Genomic DNA, 18076 nt, shown 5'->3' with positions numbered 1-18076 from the left:
CCTGCTGCTGCTCTTTCCAGACATGCTATCTGCTGCAGGAAGGAGGTGCCCCTGTGACAGCACACATGCGCGCAAACACTTATGAACACACTCGACGCAACTACACACATGAATATAAAGACACACACGGAGAACAGGCCACATCACAGCTGCAGATCTTTTCCCTGAATGGCTCTCTTGACAGTCACCACCATGGGGGGGCCTTGAGACAGGGCCAGTGTGGGGCAGCTAGGTCCCCCTCATCTTCCTGCATGTGACGAGGTCACCACAGAGCACAGGACGGGGAGTGGATGCTGTCCCAGGTGGTCCCTAAAATCACTTCCCACCTGCTCTCCAGCTCCAAGCCTGCCGGAGAGGTGCCTATCCTCACATGTCATTGTGTACCTCTGTGTGTGTCTTTGTTGTGGCTTCTACCCATTCCCATGAGGTATGGGCCCTCTCCTTGCACCCCTGGCCTTAGCTCTTGGGACCTGCTCACCCACTGCGGCCACTAGTGAGAGCTGAACACACTTTGGTTCTGGAGATGACCAGGCACTGAGAATGGCACCAAGGGGTCTCCGCACCATGTCTCGCCTCTCCATCAGCCTTCCAGCCCTCAGGCAACTCAGCTCATCCTCTACTTCGGTGGCTGTGTGCCTCCTGCCCAGGGGTCAGCTCTCAGACAGCCCCATGTGATGTGTGTCGGCCAGGGGCTCTGGGCCTTGGTGATGAGCCTCCTGACTGTGGGTGGCGGGTCGCGGGGGCTGCTTGAGCCCCTTATATGTCCTGCCACTGGTTCAGATCCCAAGGGCCACACAGTTGTCACACTGGCTTTGCACAGAAACCAGCCCGAGAGCCTGGGCCACCACCTAGGGCCCCCATCTGCCCCCCCAGCCCCACGTGGGAAGCACCACTGTTTTGAGCCATTGCCAGAGACCCACAACCAGCAGAGGTGGACGGGGCAGGCTGTGGGGATGACCCCGGCCTGCCAGGGCTACGGGCAGCTTCCTCCCGTGCCCGCATTGTGCCCTGATGGCAACAGCGCGGGAACAAACCACCTCACACCGTCGCCTGTTCATCGTGCAGGGCAGGTGACGATCTTCCTGTTTGTCCTGCGATTAGTCACCAGGACTTGGGGCCAAGACTGGGCCGTCACCACTCCCGGGTGGCTACACTCTAGCTCCGCACTCAGCACACCCTTCCTCTTTCCCAAGCCCTTCTGGAACATTCTAAGCCGGCCTCCACTTGGCGCTGCTCAGAAGAGGCCGCCCAAGTGACAAGCAGCTGCATTTCTAGAGTCCAGAGCCTCCGGGGACCCGGGCCGTCCCTGTCCAGAGGGGATACTGTGGGCAGCCTGACCAGAGCTGCTGTGGGCTGGGTGGGAGGAGTGTCCTGGAACTTCCTGCACCCCTGCTCCTGTTATGTGCCACCCCTAGTTTTTCTCACAGACTTTCCCCTCACCCCAGGGAGCCTGACCGGAGGGGCCACATGCTGGGCATACCCTGGCGGATCCCCAGCAGATGGGAAGCCAGGGCTGCTGCCCCTAGAATGTTCCCGGCCTGTCCCTGCACTTCCTGGCCTTGGGCCACCCTCCCCCTTCCTCCGCTGAGACAGTAGCTCCTGGAAAGCTGTTTCCAGGAATGTCCCCAAAGCTGTGTCCGCTTGGCTGGTGACACCCTGTGCCGTTAGCCTCCTCTAGTTCCTGTTCCGTCAGTGTCGGGCGTCCCTGACCTCAGGGTGAACGGACAGTGAGGTGGTGCTCCGGGGCCTGAGGCGGGTGGTGGGTGAGCCTGTTCTGGGCTCCAGCTCACTTGCAAGTGTGCGGGGAGTGGGGATGAGGTTGGAACCCCAGCTCCGTGTGCTGGGAGAAGGGGCAGTATCCGCGAGGACAGGCCAGTCCTGACCTTAGTGGGTAGCCCGTGCGTGATCCCATGGGGATACCTGAGGTGTGTCCCAGGCGCCTGAGGTGTGGCCAGGCGGGGTGAGCAGGGACTGGACCATGGCACTCTGGGACCAAAAGGGACAGCACTGACAGGGGGTCACTGCACCCCTCCCCTGACTTGTCAGCTACACACACTTCCAGGTCTGCTTAGGGCCCACTCAGTGTACCTCACATTAGCTGCCTGTGAGAGGATTAGGGTGAACCCTGACACCCCAAGTCTCCTGCCTATGAGTGTATCAGCTGCCCCTCACATCCCCCTCACACTCACTCGGCATCCCAATTCACACCCACTTTGATTCCCTCCTCACCCCACTCTCCCTCTTTCCACACAACTGCAGGGCTGAGAGCTCAAGGGGAATTGAGGGTGGTGCAGGGCCCCACCAGAGCCCCATGCCGGGTGGAGTCGGTGGAGTCGGGAGCAGGCAGCAGCTGCTCCGGCAGATTCTACCAGAGGGCAGGGATCCTGGCAGCAGGAGAAGGTGCTGCCCTTCTTGGGTATCGCCCCCAATGGTGGTAGGACTCCTGCAGCTGTGATGTTCCCCAAACCCAAGTCCGGGGAGCGGGGGGAGTAGCAGCGGCCACCTATGGGCAGGGCTGAGTGCCTGCAGGTAGAGAGACCTTTAAGGGGGGTCCCCGGTGGGTATGAGGGGCCATTTTGGGCAGGTACAGAGGATGTGTGCAACTCAGGCAGCAGCTCAGGAACGTCCAGTTGACCCCTCTGCTCTCACAAATGGCTGGGGGTCTGGCAAGCAGCACAAGGTACCCCAAATGTTCTGTTCAGCAGGCCTGAAGCCAGGATGTGGCATGTGTGGAAATCCTGGGCTCCGGCCCTGCTCTGCACTTGCCAGAGCCCTGGCTGCACAATGGGAGGAAAACCTGCTTCCTTGCCTTCATGTTGGAACAAACATTCAGGATGAACTTGGGGACCACCCAGGGGCCAGAGTCAGACAGACCATGGACCCAGCGAGGCCTCAGGCCTGCTTTGTCAGGAGCCTGGCCCTGCTGTCGTCACCATCATCAGTATAGTTCTGCTCCTCCTCCTCCTCCTCCTCCTCCACGTGGGACTGAAACAGGGTGCAGTCACTCAGAGCTGCTGGGCTGTGAGTCCATGTTGATGTTGGAAGCGACCGCTGAGGAAGAGAACACCAGCAGCGACGCTCAGCTCCCACAGGCTCTGCATAGAGGAGACTGTGGCTCCCCTGCCAGGCACCCCTCTGCTCCAGGTGGGGCCTCGCCCTGCCCTGGAGGGTTTGACAGCCAAGGGGCTGCCATGGGGGAGGGAGCATTCAGGGACCAGGCTCCGTGGGGACCTAGGGATGGTGACGGAGGAGTTGAGGGGTGCATCGAGGGCAGCCATTCGAAAAGCGCTGGGTGAGGTGGGGACGGAGGTGAAATGGAAGTACAGAGTCACACGGGAGAAGGATGTTCTTCAGAGTTGTTGGCATTCCTCGAGCTTGCAGCGAGAACAGGGCCGTGGGCGCTTCAGATGGGCCTGTGGGTCTCGAGGGACTTGGGAGACAGATGCGTGCCGTGGGTGGTGCCTGGTCACTCAGCGGGTGAGGGGTATGGCCTCCTTGCTCTCTTCATCCTCGGGGTCCAGCGCTTGATTTTGTCCCTGAGACAAGTCTCCCCCCGGAAGCGAAGAATGAAGCTGCTGGGCTGAGGAAGAATGCGGATACTTTCAGGGGCTTCTTGAGGTCAAGACACCAACAGTGAGGGTTTCTGGCCCTGCCCTGTCACACCAGAGCTCTGGAATGTTCCAGACTTCTGAAGAGTTTGTTTGAAGAGTCAGCCAACATTTGTGTTTTCCTTTGTGATTTGGAGAGCAAGACTAACCTGCCCAAGGAGATTTCTAACAGACTGAAAGAAAGGGGAGTCAGAGTATGTCTCTACGCTGGGCTGACAGGAGCCCGGACAAGATGTCAGGATGGGAGGTGACCCCATCAGGGGGAACCCCTCCCTGCCTCTTTGCCTGTAACAGTAGGACCAAGATCCTGCGTGACATTTTTGTAATTTAGATCCTTCACCTCAAATCTCTGGGTTCCTATTTGTCCAAAGAACTTGAGGACGCCACTGTCTGGGCACTGGGGACCAGGCCAGGGTCCCACCTCCCAGACCACAGGGGAAGTAGAGCAGTGAGCACACAGCTGGAGCAGAACAGCCCTAACACACAGACAGATGTCCCAGGCATGCGGGGACCTCCTAATCCAGGCGTCCTCAAACTACAGCCCGCCGAGAACATTTATCTGGCCCACTGGGTGTTTTTGCCACTGCTGCCTGTCCTGCTTAACAGCCGACTGTCCCAGGCCACAGTGGTCAAGTGTGGGATGTGCCCCGGACTTTCCAACTCTCTCCTCTCTGTCTCTCTACTCCTCCTCGAAGTTCAGGGCAGGGGTCCTAAACTGCTTCCTGCCAAAAGCAGGCCCAGAGTTCCCACTGAAATACTGGTGGGTTTGCTGATTTGACTGGACTTGTTCTTCATTTTAAATGTGTACATGTTCCCATTTTGTCTTTTGTTTTGGGGGCCACACCCAGCGGCACTCAGGTTACTCCTGGCTCTGTGCTCAGAAATCACTTCTGGCAGGCTCAGGGGACTAACTCTATGGGACGCCGGGGATCTAACTCAGGTGGGCCGCTTGCAAGGCAAACAAAGCCCTCCCCATTGTGCTGTCGCTCTGGCCCCCTCCCCCCTTTTTTTACTTCAACATAAGATATGTACAGAGTGCATAGGCATTTGTTCATGGTTTTTATTTTTAAATTATAGTCCGGCCCGCCAATGAGACAGTGAACTGGTCCCTGGTTTAAAACGTCCGTGAACTCCTGCCTTAATCTGTCAAAGCCTGTGCTGCGGTTCTACGAATGTTTGCGCCCAAAATCTGTGGAACTGGGAAGCAAGAGAAGCTCCCCAGAGGGACCCAGGCCTGGGACTCAGATTTCGTGTGTGTGTGTGTGTGTGTGTGTGTGTGTGTGTCTGTGTGTGTCTGTGTCCACGCATGTGTGTGCAGGGGGACTTGCATGCCAGAGAACGAGTGTTGGTGTGAGGTCTGCGTCTTCCTGTGCCCTCCTGCCCTTCCCAACGCCCTGGTGCGGGGTCCTCTGACCCCGGAAGGCCACTTCAAGGGGACATTTCAGCGCATTGCTTCAGGCCGGGCTGGTGCCCAGCAGTCACGAGTTTCGCAACACCCTCGGCCTTTCAAAGGTTGCCGCCACCCTGGGCTGGGGCTGGTGGGTGTTGGGGGCCAAGGGGGGGGGGGGGACTGAGGAACAGCCTCTGAGCCAGGCCAGGGTTGAGCTTCCCAGCTTCCTTGTTCTACTACAAACAGGGACACAGAAGGTGGCCCAGAGAGGAGGAATGGGGGACAGCGGTGGTGGAGGAAGTGTGCCCCCCACGGTGTGGGGCGAGGCCGTCCTTGGAAGCGGTTCCAAAACAAACCGACCCACGGTCAGGGCATTGGGCAACTGGGTCAGCTGGTCACCGGGCAGGCGTCAGCGGGCACGAGGCTTTCCGGGACGGCCCGGCCAGGTAGCTAGCTGCCCACAGGAGCACGGCTCGCACCTAGCTGAGCACACACTTGCCCACAGCACTCAGACACGTGTACGTGCTACCCACACACAACAGACATGAACATGCCTGGACACGGCACACGCATGACCCACAGGAAACTGGGCGCACACACGCATTTACACGCTGTCCCCAGTGACCCCCAGCCCTGCACACGACACAGGCTGTGCAGAAGGGCTCCTCATCCCTGTAGCTGGCATGATCTGGGCTCCCTCCCGCGCCTCCCTCGCAGGCTGGTCTTTTCCACGGAGCTGGATCAGGAGAAGCGTTTCCCGGCTAGTCGAGGCCTGGAGCCCAGAGTGGCGCCTGCTAATGTTTAGAAACACCATTTGCTTCGCCCTCTGTCTCCGCCAGCGAACACGAACACGAGGCGGCAGGGAGCGAGCAGCAACAGCGATGCCAACAGCGCCCACGGCCCACCTCGGGCCTCTGCGCCACGGAGCAGGCGGGAGAGAGGCGGCGGCCCTCGGCCCGGGGCACATAGGCCCCCACGGCTGGCTCCCCGGGGGAGTTCAGAGGGGGATCTTGGCACCTGGGGAAGCCCGGGCCAGGAGACACCCAGGGGCCGAGGGCTTTGGGGCATGCTAGGGAGCCCCCGGCACCCCTCTTTCTGAGCTGCACCCGCCCTCGCCCTGCACTGCCCAGGCCGGCCAGTTCCAAGGGCCCCATCCTGCGGCCCTCAGGGCTTACTCCTGGCTCTGCGCGCAGGGTCACGCCTGGCAGTGCTGGGGATCGAACCCGGGTCAGTCCCGAGCAAGACGCACAGACGCCCTTCCCGCAGCGCTCTCCCTTGGGCCCCAGCACCCGAGAGAGGGGACCCCTCTGTGTCCCCGCGGGGAACCAGGCTGCGGTGCTCGGGCCGCCCGGCAGGGGGCGCGCGCCGCGCCGCTGGGCCGCGGGCGGGCGGGCGGGCGGGCGGGCGGGGCGCGGGCGCCCCTGACGTCACCGGCCCGCGGTCGCCACGGCGACGGCCCCATCAGCGCGCGCGTCAGAGCCGCCGGTCTCCTGGCAACCGCCCGATCTCGCGCCCTCCCTCCGCCTGGCGCTCCGCCGCGCGTCGCTCTGGCGTCAAAGCGACGTCAATGGGGCCGGAGCGGCGGGGGCGGGGCTTACGGACAACCGGGGCGGGGCCGCCTCCGGGGGCGGGGCTTCCAGCGCGGGGCGGGGCCGGGGGCGTGCTAGCCGACGACTCTACAGGCTGGTGGGCGTGGCCTCCGTCGGAGGGGCGTGACCAGGGCGCGGCCTCTGCGTGCGGGGCGTGGCCAGGGCGTGCTACCCGCGGGCCGCGCTCGCTCGGGGGCGTGGTCTTCTCCAGAGGGGCGTTCCCGGGGCGGGGCGTCGGCCGGCGGGGCGGGGCGTCGGCGGCGAGCGCGCCCGCGGGCCCGGAGCTGACATGCGGCACGGCCCGGGCGGCGGCGGCGACAGCGACAGCGACAGCGACAGCGACAGCAGCAGCGGCAGCGGCGGCCGGAGCTGCGATCGCCGGCGCGAATCGGAGGCGCGAGCAGCCGAGCGGGCCGGGCCGGGGGGCGGCGGCACCAGCCAGCCACTAGCGGCGCCCGAGCCCCGGCGCTCCGAGGTCGGCGGAGGTGAGCACGCTGCGGGGCTCGGGGCCGGGGCCCCGCAGGTGCCCTTTGTTGTGGGCTTCGGGGTGCAGCGGCCGCGGGGCCGGGACCGGGGAGAGAGAGAGAGGCCGGCGGCAGCGCCACGCGGGGTCCGGACACGCGCGGAGCACACCCGGGGCTGCAAATCCACTGCCCCGCCGCCTTGGGGCGTCCCCAGAAAGGGGGCGCAGGCGTCCGGGGCTCCTTACCTCCCTCCTCGGGGCTGGGCACGTAGGGACCCCTGCTTGGACCCCACAGAGCCGCCGGACAGCGGGTGCAGACAGGAGTGGACCGGGGGAGCCTCGCCCCGGCTCCGGGGTGCCCAGGGCGGACGTCCAGGATGGGCCTGCCCAGGGGCTCCCCTCGCCTCCCCCGGCGGGCGCTGCGTGGCCGGTGGGCAGCTCTGACTTCAGGCCCGGCCCGCAGGTGCCTCCTGGAAGCAACATGGTGACAATGTCCGAGTTCAGCTCGGCTCCCGCCGGCCAGGCGCCCCAGAAGACCCTCCGCGTGGGCTTCTACGACATCGAGCGGACCCTGGGCAAGGGCAACTTCGCCGTGGTGAAGCTCGCCAGGCACCGTGTCACCAAGACCCAGGTGAGGGAGTGAGGGGGCGAGGGAGGGAGTGGGCCCGGCCCGGCCGGGAGAGGCCGAGGAATGACCAGGGGACACTGTGGCAGAGCTCAGGATGAAAATAACCCCCAGGCCTGCCCGCGGCTCGCCCCAGCCCAGACGTTTATTTCACTCGGGACTATTTTAAGTAACATTCATGGTTTCTTTGGTTTATTTTCTCTACCCCCTCCCCTCCCACTGACTCTTGGTGACCTTTCGGGGACATAACACATTGCAGAAACCGTCCTGCCAAAAAGTGACACGGAGGGAACGGGGTGGGGGCTGCCTTCAGGGGAGGGACCCGGCGGCCGTTCGGTTCTGCAGAGACCCATCTCCTCTTCTCTTTCCCCCTCGCTCAACCGGTAGGTCGCGATAAAAATCATCGATAAGACGCGCTTAGATGCGAGTAACTTGGAGAAAATCTACCGTGAGGTTCAGATCATGAAACTTCTGAATCACCCTCACATCATCAAGCTGTATCAGGTGAGGACAGACTCGGGGGCCACTGCCTCGGCCTGGTCCCAGCCTCGGGGCCGGATCCCGGAGCGGCCCTTTCTTTGGGGGGACGGGGCCAAGCTCCTTGGGTTACTTTTTGGAGTTTTTGGAGCCGTGCCATGGTGTTCCCAATTCCCTTCCTGCTTCTGCTGTCACCGAGCTCTGATTCATTAAAGTTTTATTCGGTGTTGCCAGCAGATGCTTCCAGCTCTGGGACCGTAGAGGGAGGCACCGGGCTGCCTTGCTGGCTCTAGCACGGGAGAGTGTGTTCAGCCAGAGCAGCAGAAATTTGACTGGTGTGGGACACACCGCCTTTGCAGATAATGATTAAACTCAGGGACAGCAGCTCGAGCTGCTTCTGGTGCCTGTGATCCCAGCGAAGGCCTCGCCAAAGATTGCCACAGGATTGGGGGGGGGGGTCTCGGTTTAGACCATCCCCTCCACAGGGCCCCGGGAACAGCACACTCCCGGGGCTGAGTTGCATAGAGCCTGGCCCTCTCCTGGACATGGGCGCTGAGCCTGTGTGAACCCCAGAGGACTTTGTTTGGTTCTGGTTGTGCACCCCAGGCGGCCGGTGCTCATGGATCGAACCCGGGTGGGTCTCCCCACCATCTTCTCTCTCCTACCTCGAACCCCAGAAATGGTCTGGCCCTGCCTCTCGGCGCCCCGGCCAGACCCCAGGCTTCACCTGGCCTGGCCTGGCCTGGCACGTGCAGGCTTGCCCCTCTGCCGGGCCTGCAGCCGAGGGAGGCGCATTCCCGGATGGCGGCCCTGCCCGGCCGCGTCACCAGCGCCTGCACACGCACGTCAGTAGGGCCCGGCGTGTTTGGTTTCTGTTGTCGTGTGGGAGCTGTCCCTCTGATAAGACCTTTCCTCGCGGTCACCGGTGACAGAGGCGGAGCCGCCACCGCCGTCCCTCCCCACCCTCCCCATCCGTCCGCCTTCCTGTCCCTCCTCTGCCTGCCCATTGTGTGGACGCTGCCGGCGCCCAAGCTCCTGGGCTAGGCTGGGCTGAACAGCCCCATGGTGGGACCCAGCCGGGTGGGAGCCCAGAGCACTCACGAGCATCTGGTGTCCCAGCAGCTGGCCTGGCCCCAGCCCTGCAGGGGATACTGGTCTCTCTGTCTCTCTCTCTGCCTCTCTCTGTCTCTCACTCTCTCTCTCGCTCTCTCTCTCTCTCTCTCTCTCTGTCTCTCTCTGTCTGTCTCTGTCTCTCTCTGTCTCTCTCTGTCTCTCTGTCTCTCTGTCTCTCTGTCTCTCTGTCTCTCTCTCTCTCTCTCTCTCTCTCGCTCACTCACTCTTCTCTCCTCTCTCGTTCCCACGAGCTAGGCAGGGTCCTGCACTCACCTTTCTGGTTTTCCACCACCCTGCAAGTGTCCTGTTACAGGAAAAACAAACCCAGGGTCTGCACCCTGAGCCTGGGTGCCTCACAAATGCTTGTCTAGCCTGGGGAAGTGGAACGTTCCCCCCTCCCCTTAATTCACTGCATGTCCGGGGCTTGTGAAAAAGTAGTTCAAGGCAGAAGAACATTCCTTATCGATCAGCAGCCAGAGACGTGTCTGCCACTGCCCCGCTGTTGACTCTTAGCAAGGCTCTCGGGGCTGCACTCACCTGGCCCAGCAGGCTCTCCCTGCTGCCCTGCGAGTTCTGGCGAGGCAGCTGGGCCTGCACCTCCTCGGCCCCCGCCCTTCTAGCCAAGAAAGGTGCGGGGTGCCGGGGTGCGAGCTGGATAGGCTTGCGTGGAAGCAGTCCAGGTCCTGTCGTCTTTGGAGCTGGGGTTCTTGTACGGTGACATCGGTACCCCTTCTGCCCATTCAACGGGGTCTCTTTTCCCCCAGGTCATGGAGACCAAGGACATGCTGTACATCGTCACCGAGTTTGCCAAAAACGGGGAGATGTTTGGTACGTTCCCCCTGGGCCCCTTCTCTGCTTGAGCTCTCTTTGAAGCGACCCCAAACGGGGCAGCCTGGCCCGGGTACTCACGCCCGAGTGCTCACGGCGCCTGCCCTCCCGCAGACTACCTGACGGCCCACGGGCACCTGAGTGAGGACGAGGCCCGGAAGAAGTTCCTGCAGATCCTGTCAGCTGTGGAGCACTGTCACGGACACCACATCGTGCACCGGGACCTCAAGACCGAGAACCTGCTGCTGGATCGGAACATGGACATCAAGCTGGCAGGCAAGGGGGCGTGGGGGGTTCTGGGGGGGGTCAGGAACACAGCCCTCACACACACCCCTCCCAGTGCTCACAGCGGCTCACCCTGTTTCCTTGTCTCTCAGATTTTGGCTTTGGGAACTTCTACAAGCCAGGGGAGCCCCTGTCCACGTGGTGTGGCAGCCCCCCCTACGCCGCCCCAGAAGTGTTTGAGGGCCGGGAATACGAGGGCCCCCAGCTAGACGTCTGGGTACGAGCCGGGCCGGACGGGTTAAGGGCGCGCTGGGGGTTGGAGGCATGAGCAGTGGCAGGGAGCCAGCCTGGCCGAGCCGGGTGCTGAGGCCCGTGTCCCCCCCATTCTCCGTCCCCCTGCAGAGCCTGGGCGTGGTTCTGTACGTGCTGGTGTGTGGGGCGCTGCCCTTCGACGGCCCCAGCCTGCCGGCCCTACGGCAGCGCGTGCTGGAGGGCCGCTTCCGGATTCCCTTCTTCATGTCTCGAGGTGGGTTGGGAGGGTCTCCAGCCTGTCTTGCTGGGCACAGGGAAGTGCCCCCCCCCCCACACCCTCTGGGCCCTTCCCAGGGCGAGGGACTCAGCCGCCTCCCCTTCCCCCCAGACTGCGAGAGCCTCATCCGCCGAATGCTGGTGGTGGACCCCGCCAAGCGCATCACCATCGCGCACATCCGCCAGCACCGGTGGGTGCAGGCCGCGCCCCCCCTGCCGCCCGCCGCGCCCTCGCTCTCGGCCCACAGCTACGACTCCAGCCTGGGCGACTACGACGAGCAGGTGCTGGACCTCATGCACGCTCTAGGCGTGGACCGGCGGAGGACCGTGGAGGTGAGCGGCCTCCCCATTACCCGCACCCGTCTGCCTGCCTGTCCCCCCCGCTGGCCATCCCACCCCTGAACCCCTCTCCTCTGCCCCTCAGTCCCTGCGGACCAGCAGCTATGACCATTCAGCAGCCATCTACTACCTCCTGCTGGAGCGCCTCAGGGAGCACCGCGGCCCCCCACTGCACCCCCAGCCCGGCCCGGCCCCGCTGCCAAGGCCCCTCAGCTCCGACCTCAGCGGGTTCGAGGTGAGTAGCCGAGTTGCTTCTACTTCTCTGTTCCCTTCAGCCTCCTGGGGGGGGGGGGGAGAATACCCAGATTCTCCAACTCCTCCTCTCCCTCCTCCTCCTCTTCCTCTTATCCTCCTTTTCATCCTCTTTACCCTCCTCCTCGTCCTCCCCTTCCTCTTCTTCTTCCTTCTCCTTTTCTTCTTCCCCTTCCTTCTCCTTTTCTTCTTCCCCCTTTACCTCCTCCTCCTCCTCTCCTTTCTCCTCCACTAAGTTCGCCCCCTCTGTACCCTCAGGTCCCCCCTGAGTCTTTCCCAGCCTCCCTGCTGGGCCCACAGCCCCCTGCCCAGAGCCAGTCGATGCTGCAGGCCGAAGTGGACTGTGAGCTTCAGGTACCTGAGTCCCGCCCAGGTCCCTGCCTGAGTCCGTGTCTGTAACATGTGTATGTGGGGGGGCTCTCTCCACGGAGCCCCACATTGTCACTCATTGGCTTGTCCCCCCTCACCCCACAGCCTTGGCTCCTGTCCGCAGACCACAGCTGTGGCGGCGTGTTCTGGCCCCGCGCTGCATCCCCCAGTGGCCCGCTGGACACGGCCATCAGCGAGGAAGCGCGGCCTGGCCGGGAGCTGGACGAGGAGTCGGCGCCCCCTGCTGGCTCGGGCCGCAGACACACCCTGGCCGAGGTCTCGGGCTGTTTCTCCCCCTGCACACCCCCCTGTGAGTGTCCCGGAGGTCAGCAAGGGGGTTGCCAGGCCGGGTCTCCACTCATGGCCAGTCCCGCTACGCCCAGGACTGAGGGTGCGGGCAGCCATGTTGGGTAGCCCCAGGACAGTGGCACAGTGGGCAGAGGGGACCCTGCAGATTCCTGCCTCCCCCCACTGAGTATAACTCCCCCCTAGGCATCATCATCTCCTCGTCAGCGGCCGGCGCCTCCGAGGGCACCAGCTCCGACAGCTGTGTCCCTGTCTCTGCTGGCGGCACCCCGAGGGGCCTCAGTGGCCGCCTCGCTGCTCAGGGGCTGCTGGGTACCTGCCCACCACTCCGTCTGGCCTCGCCGCTGCTGGGGGCACAGTCAGCCACCCTGCTGTTGCAACGTCGGGGGCCCCTGGGCGGTGCCACCCTGCTCCCTGTCAGTTTCCAGGAAGGGCGCCGGGCCTCGGACACTTCTCTCACTCAAGGTGAGCGGCCACGGGGCCTGTGACAGTACAGTGGGGAGAGCCTTCCACGGGGCCAACCTAAGTTCAATCCCCGACATCCCATGGAGTCCCCTGAACACCGATTCCTGAGCGTGAAGTCAGGAGTAACTAATGCCTGATCACCGCTGGGTGTGGCCAAATCCAAAAAATAAATAAATGAAATGTCAGGGACTCAGGGCGTGACACATAGCACTGCTGGAAGGGCATTTGCCTCGCATGTAGCCAACCCAGGTTCGATTCCTGGCATCCCATAGGGTCTCCTGAGCCTGCCAGGAGTGATTCCTGAGCATAGTGCCAGGAGCGACCCCTGGGTACTGCTAGGTGTGTCCCAAAAATAAAACAAAATAGGGTGAGTGGCTGGAGTGGGCTGCGAGTCCCACTGCCTGGGCAGGATCCCTGGGGTGTGACCACAGACACCTCAGGATGAGCTGAGAACACCCCAGGTTCTGAAGGGTGCTGAGCTGGGCACCGCACCCCTGGCTCACGAGCGGCCTCTCCCTCCCACTCCCTTTCCAGGCCTGAAAGCCTTCCGGCAGCAGGTTCGGAAGAACACCAGGGCCAAGGGCCTGCTGGGCCTGAACAAGATCAAGGGGCTGGCCCGCCACGTGTGCCTGTCCGCCTCCTCCCGGGCCTCCCGAGCTGCCCTCAGCCCCCTGCAGCTGCCACCCCCGGGCCCAGGCCTGCTGGAGGACGTTCTCCAGCAGCAGAGGTGAGTCAGGGCTCCCCAGGGTGGGAGATGGGGTGCATGGCTCCTTTCCTCCTAAGTGGGAATGACCCTGGGGCTCCATCAGGGGATCTGAGCCACGTGTGACGGCCAGCCCAGGGGCTCCGTCGGAGTGTCCGGGCTGCCCAGCCTGACCCACCCATGGCCTCACCTCCCAGGTTGCTCCAGATCCGCCACCCAGCCTCCACACCCAGCTGCCTACAGGGGCCCCTGCCGCCCTCTGCCCCACTGCCCTGCGCCCTGTTCCTGTCTGGACTCCCCAAGGAGCTGTACCCACGGATACCGCCTCCCGTGCTGCAGGCCGGGCTCTCCCCGGTGGTCTCGGCCGCGCAGCTCCTGGACGCCCACTTACACATCACTGGCCCGGCCCCCGCGATGTCGCCACACCTGGCTGTGCTGGGCCCCGGCTTTGAGCCGGCTGCCGGCCTGCGGCAGGGGGACTGCGACAGGGAGGAACTGAGCTCCGGGCCCCGCGGTGGCGCCTGTGTCCTGGTGCAGTGAGGCCGTCGGCTCGTGGCTGCCCCTGCCAGCAATAACCTCGGAGCCCAGCCACGTGCTCGGAGCCAAACAAGCAATATGTCGGGGTCCCACTTTCCCTCCATTGGTCTTCGGATTTCCTCACACTGAGCCCACCAAGGGTGAAGAGGGCGAAGAGGATGGTGCTGGTATGGGGGGCAGGGCCGGGCCTGGACATGGGTCACTGTGTATTGAAGCTCCTGGGCCACCAGCTGCTCCCTGGATGGTCCCTGCTCCTGGCACAAGCTGCTCCACCCGTCAGTGCTGAACACGCTGAAGGGGGAGAGGCTGGCACTGTACCCTCCTCTCGAGGGCTGGGCAGCCCCTCCTGATCTGCTGCTAACTCCGCCATCAGGCCCAGGAAGCCCTCAGTCTCGGGCTTGGTGGCCACTCCCCCGCCGTCCTTGGGCCAGAGGGGTGCGGGCAACCGAGACACGCTCCTTGTTCGTTCTCTTCTCTGCTGTCCCACAAGACACGCCCCATGGGCCGGGTGACCAAGGCGCTGCCTCTGGGATGAAACGGGGTCTCTGCCTCAGGCCCCTCAATCCCACCCACCCAGGTGCCTTCAGCTCACGCAGGCCCCCACCACCTCCAGTATTAGCCCCGGCCGCCAGGTCACGTGGACAGGCAGGCGCTGGCGGAAGCCAAAGACGCCAGGTGCCCTTGTCCACGTGTCCCCTCGCTGCTAGGTCTCCGTGGCTGCCCTGGCCCCCGGCGACTGGGGCCCCCCACCCCGGGAGGCCCACCCTGTCCCCCACCATCCGGAGATCAAACAACCGCACCACAAGCACTTTACTCTGATCATGGCCCCTGAGCACGCGAGAGTCTGCGAGTCTGTGCTGGTGTGGGCGGTCCCCCCCAGCCTGGTGGGACCCGCTGTGGCCCCGCCACCCTGTAGATAGTTCTGTTGTGTTTGTTGTTGTTTGTTTGTTTTTTTACCACAACCGAATTATTTTATTTCTTATGCTATCCCGAGAGGCGTGTGCCGAATGATTAGTGGATGTATGTTTTTTTAATTTAATATTTAAATAAAATATTTGGGGACAAGCGCCTGGTCGGCCTGGTTTTTGCCCCGTAGCTCTGGGGTCTTGGAAACCTCAAATCTCACCTTTCCTTAGCCTCATGTGACACATACGGGGGTCTCACCAGGACCCCGTGCCTGTCCTTCCTCTCTCGCTTGCCACCACCAAATCCCTTGAGCCCCAAGGTTGCAGAACCACAGTGCAGTGCGGGTTCTCGACCACCCAGGGGCCTGTTGCCTGCCTGCTGTGGAGCCTGGCAGGGCTTCTGAGCGAGTGTCCAGGGAAGGGGCAGTTCTGACCCAGCTGCCACCACAGCCATGACCTTGCCGCAAGCAGGTACTGCGCCGTCCTAGGAGCAGATGGGTTCCCAGTTCCTGGAACAGGCTGTGGAAGGGGGTCTGGCCCATAGTGGGGTGTAGCCAGGCACAGATGGGTGGATTGACAGTGCGGGGCAGAAGGTGGCCCCTTCCAGAACATTTCTGATGCCTTTGGTGTGTGAGCAGACCCTCCACTCCTGGGAGTCCCGGGAGGACATTCTCGAGGATGGGACTCTGCTGAGCCTTTGCTCCCAGATCCTGCACTGGCCCCTCTGTCCATTTGTCCTTTTTGACCTTCACAGCTCAGGGAGTGTCAGTTCCCCCTTTAGAATTTCAGGGTGGGTGCCCCTGGGGCCAGGTGCAGTGGCATTGGAAGCCTATAGTGTCCCCAGGTCGTTGTGAGTGGGGGGATGGTTACCTACCGGGGGTTGGGGGGGGCTGCACGCTGCCTACCTGAGTCCCTCTCGCCTCCATGTCTGTGTGTCTATCCCATCTGTGTGTCTGTGACGTTTCAGGGCTATTCCTCCGTGGTCACTCTGCCTGGACAGAGTGCACGCCATACTGGCTTGGCCCCTCACACCCCCTTGGCTGCCTGGCAACCTTTGACCTTTCTTTAATGTTTGTGTTTGTTTGGGGGCCACACCCAGCAGAGCTCAGAGGTGACTCATGGCTCTGAGCTCAGGAATCACTCCTGGCAGACTTGGGGGACCCTATGGGACGCCAGGAATGGAACCCATGTCGACTGCCTACAAGGCAAATGCCCTTCCCACACTGTACTATGGCTCTGGCCCTACAGTCTTGAATCTTCAAGCTGGTTTCTAGGGGCCTGGGGCTGAATGAGAGAGAAAGAGAGAGGAGAGAGATAATTAATTCGAGAGTTGGAATTCTGACACGCCCACACCTGCCTGAGGCTCCAGTGGCATCCCCACTGGTATTCTCTCCCTGGGGCATCAGAAAACCCCAAAGTTCAAAGGGGGAAGCACGGGGCTCTGAGGCCAGCTGGGGTGCCAAGATCCCTGGGGTCTGGGGCCTCTCCTGGGGTGACAGGTTCTATTTCCCCGGTGGCTGGCAGGGTGGGCAGGCAGGGAGCAAGCGAGAAATGGTGGGGTGTGGGGACCCCCACTGGAAGGCCCCGCACCCCACTCCCATACCTGAATCTCTCCACCCACACCAGCACCTCCCAACACCCGCATTCCCCACCCCTTCCGGAACCAGAGGAGCCGGTGACACCCGCGTTCCAGGCCCGCGTAAAGACGCGCCAAGCGAAGCTCTGGTCTCTGCGGGTGTCATTAATTTTCCTGAAATAGGCGCGGGGCTCCGCTCGCTGCAGCCCGGCTGGCTGACTCAGGCGCCGCGTCACCACCGCGGCCAGCCAGAGGGTGGGCGCTGCCACCCGCCCCGAGGCCCCGGTGGGTGCAGGGCTGCAGCCGGGACACAGAAGGCGCAGCTGGGGTGCCTGTGTGCGCCCATAATCCATGGAGCCTGGTGGCACAGGGACCCCAGGGACCTTGCATCTTCCTGCAAGGACGCCCCAGACAGAGCCCTGGCCTTGCCCAGGGGTCAGAGCAGGCTGGTCTGGGGCTTGGCTCCACCCTTTGCTCTGCGGGTGAGGGGGTCACTTGGAGCACTGGAGCAGGAGTCTTGGTCCTGAAGGAGGAGTCAGCACCCCCCACGGGCTGTGGAAGGGGAAACTGGGGCCTCTCAGGTTGCCCTTGAGCCCTGCTGGCTGCTGTGGACAGCCCTGCTGCCACACTGGGTTCTGGGAGCCCTGCGCCTGTCCCCTGCGAGTACTGTCCCAGAGTCCATAGCTAGCGGTGCAGGGGGCACAGAGTCCACATTGGGAGGACAGGATGGGGGGGAGTGCCTGTTTTGGGTCACCCCACCACCCGGGCAGCAGTGTTAGGCCGTGGGGGTGGGCACCATGGCACCATGGCCAAGATGGAACCAGAGCTGAGTGGATGGTGTGGGGTCCCACCCTGGACCTTTGTCCACTCACACACACACCCACACCCGTGCCAGGTAGGGCTGGCCATCAAGGACCCAACATGTGTTGGGGTGACCTGGGAGTGGGAAGGGGATGGGAGGCAGCACCAAACCTTCCCTGGCCCAGTTGTCTTTAAGGGGCTCTTACCCTTCCCCAGGCCAAATGCTAATCTTACCTAACGGGGTCTGTGGCTGTTAATTAGAGGGGCCTGGAGGGGGGTGCTCAAAGGAGATGCCTCAGGAGAAGGAGGCAGGATGGAGAGAGCAGAGACTGGATAGGTGCAGAGCAGCTGAAGGAGGCTGCTTACAGGGTTAGCTGAGAAGCCAAGTAAGATACACACATGGTGGGAGAGCCTTATAAGAAAGCTGATGTCGCCTGAACCTGACTGCTGTGGGTCATTTCCTCACTGTCATCCTGATACCTACAAACCCGCCAGCTGAAAGAGGGTGCAAGCGCCTGGCCTGGCTGAGAAAGGCCTCACCATCTCTACCCACCATCATCCACCACCATCAAGGACTTTTAGTACTTTAATTAATACAACAGGGGCCAGCGGGACGGCGTGGCTTTGCAAGGTAGGGAGCAGCCACACAGCCCCATCCAATGGGTGTGGCTTATGAGTTCTATTTGGGCATGGTCTCAGGGCTACCCAATGTGGGTGACCTGGGACAGGTGAGGACGTGGTTACAGTGGGTTGCTCAGGGGTGGGCCTAGATGTCTGTGGGTGTGTCCATAGTGCATTGTCCAATGCGGCTAGGATATGTGTGGGCATGGCCAAACTGCCCTGTCCAATGGGTGTGGTCTAGGATGGGTTGGGCATGGCCAAACAGCCCTGTCCAACAGATGGGCCTAAGATGTTTGTGGGCAGGGCCATAGTGAGTTGTCCATTGGGTCTAGAGTAGGTGTTGACGTGGCTAAACG

General features: G+C 62.7%; 1 protein-coding gene across 1 annotated transcript; it reads left to right on the top strand.

Moving 5' to 3' along the window:
- Window positions 1-7526: 7526 nt before the first annotated feature.
- Window positions 7527-14871, top strand: SIK1 (salt inducible kinase 1). Its single transcript, XM_049785421.1, has 13 exons — window positions 7527-7681; window positions 8063-8179; window positions 10030-10093; window positions 10208-10369; window positions 10471-10595; window positions 10721-10844; window positions 10959-11179; window positions 11271-11420; window positions 11696-11791; window positions 11912-12116; window positions 12299-12577; window positions 13112-13304; window positions 13478-14871. The coding sequence occupies exons 1-13, from the start codon at window positions 7532-7534 to the stop codon at window positions 13818-13820; spliced, it is 2229 nt and encodes a 742-aa protein (XP_049641378.1). The 5' UTR covers window positions 7527-7531; the 3' UTR covers window positions 13821-14871.
- The last annotated feature ends 3205 nt before the right edge of the window (window positions 14872-18076 follow it).

Source organism: Suncus etruscus, chromosome 13 (genome assembly GCF_024139225.1).
Source record: "Suncus etruscus isolate mSunEtr1 chromosome 13, mSunEtr1.pri.cur, whole genome shotgun sequence".
Taxonomy (NCBI): Eukaryota; Metazoa; Chordata; class Mammalia; order Eulipotyphla; family Soricidae; genus Suncus; species Suncus etruscus.
The sequence above is the reverse complement of the archived record's forward strand: the minus strand, read 5'-3'. Positions and strand labels throughout refer to the sequence as shown.